General features: G+C 40.1%; 1 protein-coding gene across 4 annotated transcripts in view; it reads left to right on the top strand.

Moving 5' to 3' along the window:
* The window catches only part of NTRK2 (neurotrophic receptor tyrosine kinase 2), a 214,406-nt gene that overhangs the window by 129,562 nt on the left and 65,939 nt on the right, over positions 1–18,905 (top strand). The window contains exon 14 of one of the 4 annotated variants that reach the window (XM_074933116.1): positions 11,401–12,564. The exons of the other annotated variants lie outside the window; for them this stretch is intronic. Within the exon in view, the coding sequence (XP_074789217.1) occupies positions 11,401–11,411 (11 nt within the window). The 3' untranslated portion in view covers positions 11,412–12,564. Of the gene's footprint in view, positions 1–11,400; positions 12,565–18,905 lie in introns of those variants that run through there. 4 annotated transcript variants of the gene reach the window in all.

Raw genomic sequence — 18,905 nt, 5'->3', positions numbered from 1 at the left:
GTCTGGTGATGATGTCAGATTTCATTTTAGAATGAGAAAATTTTGAAGAAAAGCTTGAGAATATGAGCCAGACCCCAGAAGGCTGAGGAAATAGAAAAAAAAGATCTGCACTTGGTTTTCTTCTGTTTATTACGTTGTGATTTTTTTAAAACTCAGTTTCATGATTTGGGAGCTTTTGAACATAGCAGCAGTGTTTGAGAGTGCAGAGCTGGCCCTTCTCTGCCAACCTGGGGAGATGGTCCTGGCATGGCCGCTGCAGAGCAGAGGGGAGCAGCCAGATGCCAGGACCCACTGAGTTACATTTCCTCTCCCAGGCCATTTGTGGAAGGGTGCAACTGGTTGTAGTTCAATACCCAGTTGTTTCCACAGCTCTGACCACTCACACCCTGCAAGGTGGGACTGGTTTATCTTCATTTTGGAGTAGGCTGACAACCTTCTCCCCAACCCTTGGATGACTAGCAATGGGCCATTTGACATGAAAAAAGAAGTAGTTGTCTGTATTTCCAGGGTAGGTTCAAGAGAAGGAGTGGATGTAGTCCCCCAGTTTGTATTTCTCAGTCATCCTGAAGCCCTGCAGCAGAGCCTGGCCCCAGCGTATGCATTTCCATGCTGGGTGCATGGGCGCTCACTGCAGAGTGGGGACGTGAGAGTCTGGTAATATGAAAGCTGCAGGCAGAAAGGAAATGTCACCAACAGCCTCTGTGCTGCAAGGATCTGCCAGGCCTGTGACCCAGAGCAGCAGATTTGTTCATTTCTGTGTGCTGCTCATCCTTCACACACAGTAGCCTGTAAAAAATAGCAATGCACAGTGAGCAGACTGCCTGCAATGGACAATCTGCATTTGACTTCATTTCCCACATATAAATTATGGCATATTCCAGGTTGTATCTGTCATCCTACACTTTCCTACAGTTTTGAGGAATAGGGTTAATTTTTGACACATTACAGGGTGAAAAATAGACCGAGTTGGTCCCTGTGCATAGAAGAAGAGTCTCTCAAGAGAAACACTCTGTCAGCATTTCCATCTTTTTTGAAAGGCTTTTATATCTGAGTGTCCACAAAAGAAAGGCTGGTGTAGTGGTTTCTTAGTCAACTAAGCCTTAAGCCTGGGGATTTTCCATCAACTCCCCAAGTTTGCAGAGCTGAAAATTTATAAGCAGCTCATTTTCCCATAAAAGACACCATGACCTCCACAGCCAGAATGAAGAGGTGCAAAACTGATCAATCTTAGTGAAATCCAGACTGGGAGAAAAAAAACTCACTGTCAGAGCTGAACTTGCCAGTATTGACATTCATGGCTAGTCAGGATTTGGAGGTTGTAAGGCTTAACAGGGCACTCACTTCAGGATCTTCAGATGCTGAAAACCAAAAAGCTTTAGATGGTGAAAGCCAAACATGAATGAGGTTGAGATTACAAGGAGGGATATAAATACTAATTGTTCTGATCCCATAGTTGCTTTATTCTGGGGATATTTTATTGGCTAGGCAAATGTGGAAGAGAGAGAATGACTAAATAAAGGTATAAAGTTATATGAAAGTATATTTTATCTTTTTGACTAAATATTTTTGTAGTTTGTTTTCAGTCAGCATTTAAAATGTGTGTCTTTGGAATTGTACATCGTCATACGTAAGTCAGAAACGTCAGCCATATTCATCGATGGTGTATTTCATTAGCTGCATTTGACTTTTATTAACTGAGCCAAGAGATTTGTCCCACAGACCATAGCATATTGAGTCTCAGGTATTTTTGCCAGTAATGTGGTCACATATTTCCTTTTCCCAACAAATAAAATGGAACAGGGAATAAATAAATTCATGAGAAACTAGATTTTTAAACTCCTTCTTCTCATTCTGAGACTCAGCAGACCTGCATTTTTTTTTGTTTTCCAACCAGATGGAAGAAATTCTCCCGAAGGCAGAAGCCTTCAACTTGAAAAGCATGGGTTTCTACCTCCTTAAAAATTCAGAATTGGAAAGAAGGGAATATTTCCACGTTTAGTATAGAGGTGAACCTATAGAATCACTTTTGCCCCCAGAAGTTACTTGTGTTGGAGTCTTGATTTGTCCATGAAGTCCATTTACATTTAATAAAAAAAGCAAGAAATCATGCTTTCATCATACAGAATCTTGCTCTGTGGCCCGAATTACTTGGTAAACTACTTGCTCTGAAAGCCCAAATGCTGGAAATACAACTACGAGAAAGAACAGCTCGGACTATGATCTTTAGTTTATGCATGGCATGAGCATTTTATCACCTGGAAATACAGCACATGAAACATATTTCTGGCTAAATAGTGGATGTTATAAGGAGATATGAGCAATGAAGATCCAAAGCATGTATTTCAAGTACAGACACAGAATACAAGTCAAGACAGCGTGAAACATGCACTCTCAGGAAAGTGTCCCGTGTTAAAGTTCAGGTAGAGCATGCAAATTTGTCAGGTAAACTTCAGATAAGCACTGTTCTTCAGCAGAGCTCTGAAATTCACTGTCAACATCAAGTCCAACCATGGGTTTCATGTGAAGAGCATTCTTAAGGACTTCATGAAAGATGAAGTGAAATTAAACACGTGTGCAAGCCGTCTCTGGAATTAGGATATTAGTAAAGAGCAAAAAACCCAACATGGTGCTCTTTTAGTAGGTGTAATCTCAGTGGCATCGCTACATTCAGTTTGTCATTTGACAATACATCTGTATCAAAAATACATACACTATTTTGGCAGCAAAATATGTAGCTAGATCAGTAATACATAAATGACAATTAGCACTGTTTGTATTGTAATGATTAAATTATGCCTTTCAGACTCTGTGCTGCATACTGAGTTCTATGGTGTTGATTTTATATACAGAAACCTGCATATGTATGTAAAAGTGTAATGTGAAAATTACATGACAGAGGTTAAATGAGTAGTACTTATATTTAAGCTGAATGGTAAAAAAAAAATCCATTATGAAAAGCTCCTTATCATGAGCCTAAGTATAGGAGCAGGAGCAGGCCTTGAATTCATTCCTTTGTGTCAGCAAGAGTTTTGACTAAATAAGAAATACAGGTCCCAGGGAAGCAAGGTAGTATAAATAAGAATAAAATGAGACTTTTTAAGTCTAATAAATACTAAAGTATGAGAAAATCAGAAATAAATAAAATAACTTTGTAGCAAAAATTATTTCATAAACCCTACTTCTCGTTTTCCTGAGTTTGTCGCCAAGCAAATGCATTGTTATTCAGAAAAATGAATTTGTAAAATGCAGTTAGTCCTGAGCACAGGCTCACCCAAAGATGAATTTTGGGAGAAAATGATCAGGAATGCAGTTGTCCACAATAAGCATCAGTTAAGACAGGGTCATATTTATCACAGTTGCAGTGTGAGCCATGTTGTTTTTCAGCTGTGTATAACATGTTCACACCTCTCACCAGCAGCTGTCTCTGAGAAGTTAAGTTTTTCAGTGCTTTTGAGACTGTGGCTTTTGAGAGTGTTTTAGCAGTTTGTGTTCTGGAGGAGACTGTGTGATTTGCAGATCTGCCCAGGGCAGGGAGGATCTGGATAGCAATGAGTTACGTTATGCCTGGAGCCATCAGAACTGCAGAAGGGTCCACAGCCCACTCTGAATATATGCATGCCCCTCCTATCCATGTATTTCTGTGTACGAATGGGTGTATATTGGCTTGCATGGCAGCCCATGCGCCCAGCAGGAGTTCATCTCCTCTGTTCCTCCCTTTCCTACACCGTTTGTACTCAGATTCTGTGAGAGGTGCTTTCCCACTGCATCCCACTGGTAGTGGATCTGCACAGCTGGGATGCAGAAAGCCCATGCTCCCGCCCTTACATCATCTTCCCCTGCAAGCAGGAGGGCTTATCAGCTGCTCTGGGATGGCTGATCTCCCAAACCTTTCTTTATCCTGTGGTCTGTGCAGTTTGATTATCATTCTGTCTTGAAAAACCTTTCCCAGCAAAGTCGCTACTGAGGTTCATAAATTCTGCGTACATTTGGTTTGGTTTTGACAGGGTTTTGCTGGGGAGCTCCTCATTGCCTCAGGCTTAGCTGCATGTGTATTATGGACATATAGGCCAGCAACAAGTGGGACCTAACAGCCATTTAAAATGTTGTCAGAGATAAAAGTAACACAGTTGGTAAGATTCTGAAATGTTCTGCAATATTCTTAAAATAATTTTTTTCAGCATTAACTTGTTAATTAAACCTCTTAAAAGACTTCTCATTTTCCACAACAGCAGTTGGGGAAAAATTATAAGGCTGTTTTTCTCACTGCAAAGTGTTTAATTAATATACCTGTTTGAGTTTAGACATATATTCTGTATAATAAAAAAACTGAGTTCAACATTTTTGACTCGTTTAAAAAATATGATTATGTGGGTAGACAAATCCAGAAACATGCTTCTGTTGTTACTTAACAAAAGTAAAACCTCAGCTGCTGAAACATATCTTTATGATCAACTTTTAGAGCTCTCCCTTTCTCACTTTCTTTTAAGCTAGTTTTCTTTTGGTCTGTTGGACAGAAGCGAGGGCACCTTTCAGTACCAGCAGCTCTCTTAGCCAAGGATGCTGAAGGAACCTCTGGTTACTGGGACTGTGACAGAGAGGTGCAAAGAGAGACAGGCAACCCTTGAGCTCAGTAGTTTCTGGTGCCTTGAGGGTTGGTATGAATTTCTCGTCCTGCAGTTGATCAGGACATTCCACAGAGGACAGGTTATCGCTCTTCAAAGGCCAGCATGTGGATCAAGTCATGAGACCTACAGTTCTGGTATGAGGTGAATACTCGCTAGGTCTTAACCTCTAGCCCATCAATGCTCATAATATTTGAAGACTATTGTTTGTAGATTGTGCGGGAATCACTGTGATTGAAGTACAAAACCCCTGCAGGAGAAAAAGGTGTCAGATAACATAAGTCAAGACCCTACAACCGGGTCTGAAATTGTGAAAGTTCTGTTGATGAACATTTGTGCAGTACCTCTGGCTAGAGACTTGCCCATTAGCTTTTGGGGGCAATGAAATGCTTAAATGAAAACATATTGCATGGGGGTGTTGTTTGCAGTTAGAAACAATATGTGGTGTATACCTACAAATTATCACTCATTTCTATAAATTGCAGCATATCTCTATATAACTAATAATCTTTCTAGGTTGTTTTTTTTTTAAGATTTCTGCATTTGGGGAATCTAAATTCCCTTCTCAGATGTCAGCTAGGCACATGAAAGGAGCATCTCAAAGGCATTTAGGTGCTAAATCAACAACTAATTAGTTTTCTAAAAAGCCCCTGAACAGCTTGCAAGTCTGGTCAACAGAAATCAGAGTGTTAATCAGCTTACTGCTTTGGACAATTCCAGTTAATGATTGCTTTGCCTTTAGCTACCTAAATGCCTTTGAAAACTGGTTGCGGGAAACTGTTGAAAGTCAGTAACTGTACAGGTTACAGGGTGCAGGAAAAGGCTTTCAGTCTCCAAGAGGATCCCTTGAGCGGCACTGAGTTGTACTGGAAGGTCGAAGTCAGAGTTAAGAAAATGGGAAGTGAAGCTGTCTTTACAGTGGCACGTGCTTCCCCTCTTCCTTCCTCCCACCTTGGTTTGTTTCCTACAGCACTGGAAAGAAAGAATGAAAAGTGAGGTGGTTGTCCCTATCATGTGGTTATTTATTCCCAAGATTGTATATGGAGAAGCCAAATCTAAACTTCAGACAATTTCCAGTTTATATCATTTTGAGGGAAGTACAGATTTGGCAGAATTTTCAACTGCCATTATGAATACTTCTTTGAGCTATAGTTTCAGTTAGAAACTTTGTGAAGTGAAGCCATTCTTACACAACTCCTCTCATTTCTGAGTATTGCTTAGGATTTGTTTAGATTTGGTTTCTTAGGCTGTCTTTCAAGGATGTGCGCTCATTTTTTTGGTGCCCACAGCTTGGAAGAAAAGAAATAGCTGAAAACAATACCCATCAAGGGGAACATGTCCCACACAAAGTAAGGAGGGACAGAAAAAGGGAGAAGCAAATGGAAAAAAAACAGAAGAACCTCAGTCTCAGCCTTCGGCAAAGAAAGAACAATACATGACTGATTTTCTCCTACCACTTGTGCAGGAGGACATGATTTGTCTTGACTCTGTTTTATTCTCATGAGAAGGAAAGCAACTGTTTTGGAGTATTTGCAGTCTCCACTCAAGAGGCTGTTGAGACTGGAATAGCAATTGGATTGCCTTCAGACAGAAATGCATTGACCAGCACTGTGGGGAAAAGCTTGAAAAGCTCCTTCCTGGGTAGTAAAGCGTAAGGCAAAAGCTTATGGGTCATTCTGGTCTAGTTGAAGGTGTCCCTGCCCATGGCAGGGCAGTTGAAACTAGATGATCTTAAGGTCCCTTCCAACCCCAACCATTCAATCATTCTGTGTTAAGATATGGAATATACCTTTGGTTAGTTGGGGTCAGCTGTGTCTCCTCCCAATTTCTTGTGCACCCCCAGCCTACTTGCCTGATGGGGTGGGGTGAGAAGCAGAAGAGGCCTTGACTCCGAGTAAGCACTGCTCAGCAGTAACTAAAACATCCCTGTGTTATCAACAGTGTTAATAACACACAACCAGTCCAAAACATAGCCCCGTACTAGCTACTGTGAAGGAGATTGATTCTATCCTAGCCAAAACCAGCACAGTGGTGCTGTTAGACATATGAATGGCTGAGAGAATAATCTCTGCCCCATGATAAAGAAGGCAGCAGACTACAGAAAAGTTGTGCCACGACAGAGAGAATTTCTCTCCTCTTACAGAGGGTTTTTTTAGGTGTCCCTTTCAGAAAGAATTCAGAGAAGTGCTAAGAACACAGCTGCTACAGAAACATATGCAGGAGTTTTTATTCTCCTGTCCAAAGAAGGGCAATTATTTAAATGGAAATGCAGGCTAAGGAAAGATAGCAATCCTGAGTCTAAATCTTTCCTAGATCTCCATTGTCTTATAATAAGAAAAGAAGATACTAGTTTACAAGCTCAGGTATAATCCCTTTGTGGTCACAAGCTGCCCATCATTCCCTGCTCTGCTTTCTGCTGGCAGATCCTGAGAAGCCATGTCAGTGCTGAGCTGGTCTTGGAATTTTGCACAGCATGTTAACTCTGCATAATCAGGATAAGAAGGCCATAGATCAAAGCCTGTTTGAACACATTCGAGCCAAAACCAGCAAGCACTGTTTTCTTTGCATCTCAGATTCTGTGCTGGAACAAGCTTTATTTAACTTCATCTGTGACAAACGTCATTGTCTCTGACAGGAGTGTATTTGAAATTAGTTTTTGGGTTGTTGCTTTTAAGTAAACTAATGAGCCTTTTAATACTGTGCAAGCTAAGCATTTCTGCATCCTGGTACACTCGAATTATTGACGTTCTTGGTGTGTGTGTTGTTAAGTTGTGCAAGCTGTAAGGTATCTTTAAATAAAATTGCACTTTTGGGTAGCTACTACTCAGTCTGATCCACAAAAGGTGATGGTTTGATTCATAGGAGATAAAAGTTTCTTCTTCCCTTTCTCTTCAACCCAATGAAAGGTGATGGAGCAAAGCATCAGGGAAAAATAATGTAAAGACTTATGAAATGCACACTGTATCCATGAATGCAAAAGACAGGAAGTATATGAATATATTCAGTCTCTTATTGTGATACTCTCTTATAGCAAGGTTACAGAACAAAGAAAGGGCAATGCAGACTCTTTAACATTTTGCTTGTTACTTTTAACAGGCAGCTGCTCTCTGTATGGCTGTAATTCACTGTATGTCATCAGGCTTTGCTCCAGGGAATACCTCCCGTGTTGCAAACATGCTTATCTCTAGGTGTTTAAGCCAGCAGGCATGTTGTTAAGGGTAACACTGTTCCACAGTGGCTTCATAAATATAAACTTTGAGATACAATTACTGATAAAACTCATTAGATGGGAGAAAACTGAAACAGCATCACAAAGGTGAAGCAAATAAATCATGCTTGGACAATAGGGAAACTGCAGGGAGAATACAAAAGCCGACAACTTGCACATAACCCAAGCAACAACCAGAGAGTGATCCACTAAGTGGCACACTCTGAGGCAGTGATAATGTACAAATCTCCTTCTCCCAAAGAGAAGGAAGGAGAGGGTGGGGGAGGAAAAGGAAATAAAAGATAAGAAAGACAAAAGGGTAGGCCTGTTGGTCATTTACTCCAGTTAAGCCAATATTTTGCAGCTGTACTGTTCCAAAGTTCAAGCAATTAAAATCACTAGCTAGGTTTTGCCCTCCCTGACTTCAGGATTTGGATTCAGGGAGCAAAAGGATTTGGACAAGTAGACTTTGCTTTTGATACATGACCTGACTTGATAAAAGCAGCAGTGTTTGATTAAGGATCTTTTTAATTGCCTTTCACTATTGTTCATCGAGCTTTCTTTCTTGCATTTCATCTTGACAGCCAACTAATTGAATATCCAGGTCAGGTTTGGAAGGGATTTTTAACCACGCTCCTCTGGAGTCTCAGTGAAGAGAACTGGAGGTTGGCATGACAGGACGTTGTATCTGCAGCTTTTAACCGTCCGTTGATTTGGTTTTATAGATTTTTAACTGATGTTTATTGCTTCTCTAGATGTTTAGAAAGGAATTCCTCTTGAATCCCTGATGGCATTTCATAATGGTCGTAATTATAAAATGTCTCAGATCTTTGGGGAGTGTGAAAGGACCAACAGAGTACAAGACAGCTAAAGAACAAAAAGCTCTTCTGGGTCATCGTTTATTTCTGTAGCCATCTGTGCCCCCCACCTCCAGACTCCAGCTGCTATTTGTGCTGTTGGAGATTGGAGAAAGATTATTGGGGAGCTGGGATAAAACAGCAGTGCTTGTGAATATCAAAGGGACAGGATATTTAAGAGATACCATGATTTGCATTGGTTGCTGAAAAGCAGAGGAGCCATTCTGCAAATTTTCTTTGTATTAGGAATATTAGTATAACAGCATCCACCTTAATGAAGATGAAATGGCCCATCATAATCCAAATGGTGTGTTCTAGCACAAAAATACTGCTGTATGCAAATGGTTGCTCTTTCAAAGGATTTGTACATTGAGGAGTATTTACAGTAGCATAGGAATTAAATTGCAAAATCCTTCTTTGATGATTATTATTTTGTTCAGCCTGGAAGAGATTTTCTGAACAATTACTTTTAATTCACAGCATTTAGCTCAGGATATAAAGTTTGTCAAAAGTCAGTTGTATTCAAGTCTTGAGTTTTGGTTCAAACTTCTATAACTTCATTAGATCTTTCTTACAACTTTGCCATGCTTAATGTAGTTTTAACTTCCGTTTACTGATGCTTTCCACTTGCATGTGATTTTTACTGGATAAGTTTCTTGAGAGTCAAATATGATAGCCTCTGGATAAGAATGAGGAAGATGATCAGTGGAGCAATGTGCTGATGTGCAGGCATCCTGCACAGGCTTCTGTATGAGACTGTCATACAGTTCTTCACCTGATGACAGCCTTGAAAGAGTGGTTCCTCCAACATAATGCAAAATGAGAGAGGAAAGTCCTAGCCTTTACAGCTTTGTACAACCAGAATAATGCAACTTTTAAATTATTCCATCTTCAGTACAACTCCCCCCCCAAAGTTCCAGGGTAATAGCTGAGATTTTAAATGCACAGAAGTAAAGCTGTTCAAAAATAGAATTTTCCTCATATGGGAGATTTCAGCATTTCAAAATTATTTTCTGCTTTAAAATCAAAATGTAAGTTAAAGCAAAGCGCTGGATTCAATTTTGTCTCATTTTGAATTAAAATGTTGAAATGGAAAAATGTGCATCTTCAATTTAAAAAATTTGGTATTTTAAAATGAAAAGTTTATTTTGGCAAACCAAAGTTATGGGTAAGATTTTTTGTTTTTTTTTTTTTTTTGGTGTTTTGTGGGGTTGGAGGAAGGAAAGCTTCTTCCACTTTGGAATGTTGAATTTGGTTTTTTGTTTTAGAAAGCCAAAAAGGTATCTGAAAAAATCAACATTTTCCTGCTGATGAATCTTTTAAACTTTATTTTACACCATTAACATTTTTCAGTCAAATATCTTGACTGGCTTTATGCTGACATCAGTGCTGTGATCAAAATTTTGGATATCCTGACTTGCATTCAATTAATATTTGACTTATTTTCTTTCATTCCTACACCTGTTTCCATTAATTTTCTTGTTGAGTTTACGTGGTAATGAGAGGGACTCTAAAAGACTGAAGTGGTTGTATGTAACTGCAAGCGATAGCCAACAAATCCAGACTTTCTTGGATTAAAGGGTGAAACTCCACTGAAGTCAATGGAGCTTTAAATATTGGCACCACCAGAACATTTGTCCCATGAAGTGCAACTGCATTGTCACATCTTGAACGCGCTTCATTCTCCTGATAGACGTTGCTAAAGGAGTCTCTTTTCAAGCACTTACAAATTTATTATTTTCAAAACCCATTTCCTCAGAGAGATCAAAAGCTCTTTTCATCACCATAGGGAGCCCATGGGAATTTCAGCATTCTGAAGTACAGCAGGTATCCAATTGCATTAAAATGTTAACTCCTTTTCTTTTTTCTGTTTTTTTTGTTTGTTTGTTTGTTTTAACCATGCTTTGGTTTTGTCATGAAGCAGAAGTTGTGGAATCTAATTATTTTTTGCTTGGAAGGAAAAACATTCCAGCAGGAAAAATGTCACATTAAATCAGATTGCTTCCAACTAATCCATAAAAGAAAATCCCCTAGTGAAAAGGCTTTATCTCTGATTGCTTTGTATTACTAGTGTGATACTGTAATACCATTTTATACTGTGTTTCTGGAAATTTTTTTCGTATTATCTATGCAGAAAATAGTTTGCAGATCTCCTCTAAAAGCAAAATGTTTTTTCCTGCTTGGCTGTACAGCAGAGCTGGAGTTTTCCCTCGTTGCCTATGTTGATATTTTTCATTAAGAGAGGAGAATGATGCAATTATTTATTATTATTTGCATGTGTTACTTCAGATCCCCAAGGTCCAAACAAGACCTCATTCTGCAAAGGCTTGTGGGATTCCACAGCTGCAAATAACCCTGCCTGAACACCTTTTGGCCTATGGCCCCACTCCTGTAACCTGGAGCTAGTTGATTGACCCGTAGGCAGGTTACGGACCTGGGACTTCACGCACAGGGTGAAGAATGGGGGAAGGATGCTTTGTTGTCCTGCCTGCATTAGCAGGGAGTCCCAAAGATTAAATCCCTTGCCCCAGATCACGCAGGAAATCTGTGGCTGATGCTGAGGTGGAAGCCAGATCTCCTGCATGGCCCCCTTGCCCCCTGAGCCATCTGTCCTTCCTGCTGCCGGTGTCATGTTGGCCTCCAGCGCAGAAACTTCTACCCGAGGAATTTTCCATTGAGTTCTGCTGCTGATGAGTTTCTTTCTCACCAATAGGTGGAAACTGACAGCCCGGTTTCTCAGGTGACACAAGGAACGGTTCTGCCATCCCAAATGAGGCAGGAAAAACATCACGCAGAACAAGGAATTTTCCATAAGAAACTGTACCATAGCAACTGAAAAAGACGTTGAAGCACATTACACTTTCTCAGCTTGTTGCAACCTGTGCTTTGATGCAACAGGACATCAGAAAAGCGAAGACTTGGGGTTTTTTGTTTTTCTTTTCCTCATATTTCTTTGGCCAGGAGAGTGATTGCTTTAACTGGTGCTGCTTGATCATAATGAATTTATTGCAAAATTGTGTAACCTTTCCACATCCATCTCCAAAGTCTGTGCCAGAGTCTGTGTTCTGGCATGCATTGTCATGCTATAGATGGGAAGGGTGAGAGAACTACATCTGCAAACTTCCATAAGAGATCACAAGCTTTTGAAATTGTAGGATAACTAACCAAACGGGGTGCAGAAGTATTTCCAACAGGCTGACAGCTGTGCAATATATGGCATCAAAATAAAGTTGAGTCACTAAGAAGTAGTGATAAATAAGCTAGCAAAAGTCTGTGTTTTTTTCTAAGCATACCCCAAATACGATTGTCTCGTGTAACAACAAAATCCATCACTGTGCAGAAACAAATGGCTGTGACATTGCTTTGGATATGGACAGATTCTTGCTGTACTAGGAATAGTGTTTAATTAAAATGTTGTATAAAATCTTTAAGGGAAGCCATTGCAGGGCAATTGTTTAGCTTGTACCTGAGGAGCTGTAACAGGCTGTTCAGGATGAAGAAACATAAATTAACAGAACCTAAAATGCTTAAGTGAGAAAACAGGAGAAAATCTGATTAGCACTACTAATCAGTGGAGGTCTGGAGAGTCCCTTTCTTTTGAACTAAAGCAGTTAGTCACCTTCCTGTTTTTCAGAGTTCATACTGCACCTTGCCCTTTCCCTTGTGTTCTTTCTCAAGCCCACTAGCAGTTTAGTCTTGCACTTCTCACTGGAGACAATAAATTCCATGGTGTGGATGATCTTCCTCTCCTGTATATCTGCAAATATGAAGTACTGGATGGAAAGCTGCAGCATATATAGCACATTTACTACGTGTATACTGTCTTTTCATTCAAACTCACAACCTGTCCAATTTCTGAGGTATTTCTGATGCAAGGTAGACCTATTTTCTGTGAGACTGCTTGTTTCATGTTTCCCTCAATGTCAGTGACAAGTCTGTCACTGAGTTGGGAAAGTTCTGTGAGACTCCTGCAGAGCTGGGCCTGAATTTAAAACGCCGTGCGGGAGCAGGAGTTGTCACAGCTGTCCTTAACAGGGCTTTCAGCAAGGTGTGTGTGTGTGTGAAAGCACAGTACTTTTTGTGCAGTAGCAGGGATAACGCAGGTTCTCGAACTACTTGCTCTGCTCCTTACTACTGTAGCTTTCAACTTGGTTAATTATGAACAAAAATACTAAAGTCTTGAGATTTTTCCGAACAATGTTGTTCTGTATCCTTAGCTAGAACAGCCCTCATTAGGATGCAATTTACCATTTTTCCCAGTTTCCACAACAACTGTATTGGTATTCCACAACAACTGGTATTTCTGATGTCCGCTTGGCACATTATGAAGGGAAGTTATTCCAGTAGCTCCTGTTCAGAAATCTTTATTTGTTTACATTCATGAAGGTGTGGAAAGAGAGCTACAGCAAGTAGTTTTGAAGTACTGGTTGTGGTATGTTAATCCCTGAGGGCCTGTTTATTTTTATGCAGGATGGTACACATAAAAGACTGTAAACTAACAACATACTGACTGGAATAAGCAAAGAATTAGGGCACTTAGCTAAGCAGCAGACCTTACATTTTCTTTTGTTCATAGCAAGTCTTTGGGGCTTTTTTTGGGTCTTAAATTAAGGGATGCTGTGGGTTTCTTAATTGCTTTCTTCAGCAGCTTCTCTTTGTGACTGTTAATCTAGAAGGACTCCACTGAGTTTCCCAGTTTACATTTTGTGAGTGAGAGCAGGATTAGTTTAATGGCATGCAAGATAACACTGAAGGCAATGCAAGAGAAACGGTTTTGTTGTAAAATCTTTTTTCTGAATGTTTTTTTTTTCTTTCCAGTTGCTTTTCTTTTTGACTGTGTTATAATGCCCTTAAACTTGCAAGGAGACCAGAATCTGTAAAAATAAAAGAAAGTATTCGTTGCAGCCATATCTGAAGAGTTTCCAGTTGAGATTTTGAAATTAAGAAAGTAATGGCAGCCAGGAGTTTGGGCCATTGCTTTCAAAATATATCAAGTAAGAACTCTGATAGTACAAAACTTGCACTTTATAGCTTTGTGACACTGTCCAAATAGGGATTAATATTTTAAAAAACACCACTATTATGAAACAGCTAGGTAAGCATTTCTGGCCTTGTTTTCTAGGTGGGGGAAAACAATGATAAAGGGGTTAATTCAGCAGAAGCCTTATAAGAGTCGTTTGCCAAAGCAGTGATGACAAATACCTTTTCATGTCTCTGTGTGTATCTAGGTGTCAGAACCAAACAATGTTGCCTGTCTGTAGTTTCTCTGTGAGGCAAAATGCAAATCAGTAGTGGTTATTTTTGCAGTTAGAGCGTGTTATATTTTTGGAACATGTGGCTGAATTACCATTCTTCTATCGAAGAAAATGTTACAACAAGGGAAGAATAAATGTGACAGAAGCAATGGTGAAAGCAACACACTAGCCTGGAAGTTAGTTGAGCGTTGTACATGGGAAAACACTGGGAAAACTACTAAATAAATCTTGAAATTGATTTATAAATAATTATGTTATCTTCAGACCCTCCCTCGTCCTTTAAAATTCTGTCCAGAAGGACAGGCTAGAAACAGAGAGTCCTGGAAACTGCTTGAGGACCATTTTGTGGATGATGGACTACTAAAAAGCGAAGTAGCCCTCCAGGTCTGTAACAGGCTTCAGACCAGTCCCTCCTAAAAGCAGGTCTGTACTTGCCCTCCTGCTTGTGGTGGTCTTGCAGGAGGTGGCAGTTAATCAACACTGCTTGTAAAGTGGTCTGTTAATGTACCCTGGTGACATCTTGTCTGTAGGGCTAACAATAACGCTTTGTGTACCTCTGTGTTTTAGTTAAGTGCAGATGTCATGCGTATCAACGGACAACACCCATTTCCTTAGCTGCAAGTGCCAGTTCCCAGCAACTTGAGACAAAAATCCAGCTGTTTCACTGGTAACAATAAAAATTATGGTAATTTTTAATATTTCCTTTACTGATAAACACATGGAGTATTCTGCCATTACATTTCAACAAATGTAGCGGCCAATTGCGTTGGTTACTGCTCAAAATGCTTTCAAAGTACATGAGTATGTAGGCAGCTGGTATTTATTGCTCTGGGTGAGGACTTGAACTTCAGAAGGAAGGGGGGGAAAACCCAACATTTTGCCTATCTCTGTTCTGTGCAGACTGCAGTTGCTGTAAATATCATCGTGTACAGTAGTTGGAACAAAGCAGTTTTGTTTTTTAAAAGTAGCAATCATATAGACACTTTCTGGTCCATGCATTTTTGGTTTCTTGCAGAAACTTCCAGAATTACATTTGCATTCATTTCAGTCTACAAGTAGTATTACAGAAGATTCAAATGCAAGTACTTTCCAAATATAAAGAGTGCAGGGGAGAAAGGTGACCATGATTTATGGTGGCATCTGTTAAGCTTTTACAAAATATCATATGTGTGTACTAGCTATCACCATAAAATTAACTGGTACTAATTGGTCAGAGCTGCCAAATCAGTCTGCTTATGAGCGTAACATTCTTCTTTAGGTCATGTTCATTATATCGACATCATATGTCAGATCTTGAATAAAGTTCATTCAGATATTTCTGCTGTTCTTCTTGTTTGCCCTGCTGTGTGTGTGTTTTGCCATCAGTGAGAGTTCATGTCTCAGCAAAGACTGGATCTGTGTGCTTTGGGAAATACATGTCTCGGGTATCTGCCCAATGGCCACTTCTCCAGCAAACAGCGGGGCTGTGGGAGGGCATCCTCCGATTGAATCATGCCTGGCGTTTTCTTCTTTCTTGGAAACTGACTGGAACAAAATGTTCAAAGCTCTTTCTTCCTCTCTTTCATCTTTTTTTTTTTTTTCCTCTCTCTTTTAGTCTTTCACTTCCATGCCTCAAAAGGCTGTAACTGGGTTCATTATTGTGTGATAAATCAGCAGTAAACTTCTATGCATTTTGCTTCATTTGGGCAGCTCCTGTTCCTTAGTGACAGCTGCTTGGCTCAGCACACTGTAATTATCAACTCAAAACCAAGATGCTTCTAGGTGCTGAAAGCATACTGGCAGAAACTGAACTTGTCCTCAACCTCATCATGGGCCACAGCTTTAAAAGATCTCATTTAGTGGTTGTTCGGTTGTGTCGTTGCTGTTGGTACTGGGGCTCTGACAGTTCATTATCACAGTGGAGCCTGTGGGAAGCTGTGGTTATCCTGAAGGAGTACAGGTGTTTGTTCTTCATTAGCTGCTGACATATCAGATAGTTAACTTTTTATTAATGTATTTGTGTTCACTCTCTTTCTCTGAAATAAAGTTTTATTGATAGGTGGAAGGGGATTTATGCGTGTTAGTGAAAATTTGCAAAGGCTTTATTTAAACATAACTCTGAAGGGAACTTTGCTGAGAAACAGACTTGTTTTGTTGTCTGTAGTGGAACTGAGGCACTCTCTGCTCCTACTTTAAACCTACCTCCGTTTGGCTTGCTGGCTGAAGAGACAGGCTACATGCTGACTGAGTGACTGGTGCCTAGCTCTCTGCAACCACCGGGCCATACAGAACATGGCATTGCCTCTGATCCACTAAAGGGCAAGTGGCCCTGGGCCATGTGTTGTGCAGATCAGTTTCAAGGGGCTCTGTGTAGCTGAGACTTTTGCTTCCTCACCAAATTTGTTTCAGAAAAGAAGGACTCCTCCTAATTTGCCTGAAATGTAAAGAAACGTAATTTCAACTGACAGATATAACACAATCCAGAGCTCAAGTGAATGGAAGGAAATTTCTCATATTATCTGCTAGATCTGTTAACTAGATGGGTGCGTTTTCATGTTATGTGAAAATGACATGCAGATCCAAGAGGGGAGAAAATGCATGACTTTTTTTTTTTTGCGAGAGAAATGATCTGGGAAAGTCCTGTTGTTTCAACTGTCAAGCCACAGCTTTTCTTTTCTCACTGTAACCATGGGTCGGGTTGGTTTTTCTATCAGGACAATTAGAATAGGCGCCTTCTATTAAAAAAGGCTTTGAAGTGTTCTCAAATCTTGCTGGGCTGTAGTTTAGTGTAATTTACAGAGCAGTTCCAAGCAGGAGCACCACTGTTTGCTTAAGCAAAGGGCATGACACAGTCTCATTTGCATCATTCTCTAGGATTTGGGGAGGTTGTTAGTCCCTGGAGAATGATGAGAAGTCACCCTGGCTGTAGATACCTCATGACCTTTACACATAGGATAATTTGTGTTGTGTAAACATACACTTTGCAGTCTTAGTCCTTTGGAGGATGCAGAATGGAAGAACCAGGTCAGCAGAGGAGGTGATGTGCAATCTACAATAAGCAGTGCTTTTTAAGCTTGAAGATTAAGCATGTACTATATTCATATGGAAACAGAGGAAGATTTTTTTCCAGCGCATGTGCAACAAGGAAAAAGTAATCTTTTCTTTTCAGTTGCTGAGGATCAGACCCTGAAAAACACTCAGCACGTTCAGTCTTGCAAACCCTTCGTGACTTCATTTGAATGACCTATGAGAACTTGTAGGGCTTTTGTTTGAAGCTAGTACAATGTAATAATCTTTTGACTGCTTTGTGACTGCAGTAGAGCTATCTGGCACAGCCCAGCAGTAAAGATGAATTTTCTGGGTGTACCTTGCATGCATGTGCTGCCAGTTACAACTGCCTTTGTTACACATAAACACTGGGATTCTGAAACTGTAACAGGAGCCAAAGGGGAAATAATGCCTTAAGGGGACATAATCCTCTGTAGATGGCATGTCCTATCAAAGAGGTGTGCCAGCCTGTCAGTGAAACAAAAGCAAAGCAACAAATGCCTCGCCATGGAAGGACGCAGAAATGCTGAAGGACAGCACATCTGTAAAAGAGAAAAGCCTCTTTTCCAGGTCCATTCAACTTTTATGATGGTTTTGCTAATCTCTCCTGTCACATGGGGCTTTGAGACAGTATAATGGTTAGTACTAACCTCTTCTGCCTCCTCAGAGGACAGGGGACAAACTGAGGTTCTTTCCTTTTCAGCCTATAGGAAGACTTGACTTCTTTTCTCTCCTTTCTGCTGATTTTGTTTCTCAGTGAATAATACAGAGATCTGATCAAAGGACAAGGAATGTTTCTCCTTTGGTTAGTTTGCATTGCCCAATGTCTTTATGTGTCTTTTGTGGGTCCTCCTCAGAAATAGCTAAACCTGTACATTTTCTGTGTGTCTGAAGGCTACTTATGACAAAACCTAGGAAAGGGAGCGGTACACGCAGTGGCAAAGACCTAACTGTTTGCAGTTAAAGAAGCAGGCAGAGATCGGACCTTCTAACAGTTCACCTCAGAAAGCAAAAGGAGTTTACCCAAAGAAAGCAAACCATGGGTGTGCTTAAGATTCAGCTTTCTTCATGGAAAGCTGCACAGTGTGCTGCAAACTGATAGAACTGTAGAAGGTGCTCTGAAGCAGGACAAAAATTATTAGGAAAAGAGTAAATAATGTGCTTAAAAGTTATATATAAAAGTCTGGGTTCTGTCATGCTCTTACAATATTTTCTCTATTGTTCCCTTTTATTTCCATGCATAATACTATTAGCTGCAACAGGGCAGACCTACCCAGCTGACATGGCAGATCAGAGACTATGCTATCTTTTAGTAAAATAGTTCAGCAAAAGGTAAAAATTGAGTATGTGCTTAACTTTTATATAATGGAATAGAATTTGGGACTTTGAGCTAAGCATGTGGTGTATTCTTTCACAGGCTTGAAAGCTCAATTTACTTTTCATGCTTCATTTTGAAAGGCCACCAGTAAAACCCTTCTGTCCTCCTTTATATCGAGTTACAAAATTATTTCATTTTCCATTTAAAATGAGAAGAGAAAAAAGCAAAGCAGAAAAAACTACATCAAAAATAGGTCAAGCTCCTTTGAATTTCACCTTTATACCACTTAGGCCAAGCTTGAATACAGCTCAGTCTCTGAATGTAAGTTGTTTCTTTCAGGTCCTCTTCTCAGACTGACATCCTGGGTTGCTTTTCAGACCTATGCCTATTTCTGAAAACAGAGATAGAAAAGAATTATTTTGAAGACAGTATGTTTATTGGCCCTTCTTCCCTGAAAGTGTCTATCATATGAAATATGCTACATGGTACTTCCCCATCCTTTGCTGAGTGCCTCTCATTCTGCAGCACAGAAGACCCTTCACGATTACTATCATGCTGAGGATTTCCTGATCTGAACTAAGAGAAGGGGATGGTGATGAGATCGTTGTCTCCAGTTAA

This window comes from Athene noctua, chromosome Z (assembly GCF_965140245.1).
Source record: "Athene noctua chromosome Z, bAthNoc1.hap1.1, whole genome shotgun sequence".
Taxonomy (NCBI): Eukaryota; Metazoa; Chordata; class Aves; order Strigiformes; family Strigidae; genus Athene; species Athene noctua.
This window is presented reverse-complemented; position numbering and strand designations above follow the sequence as displayed.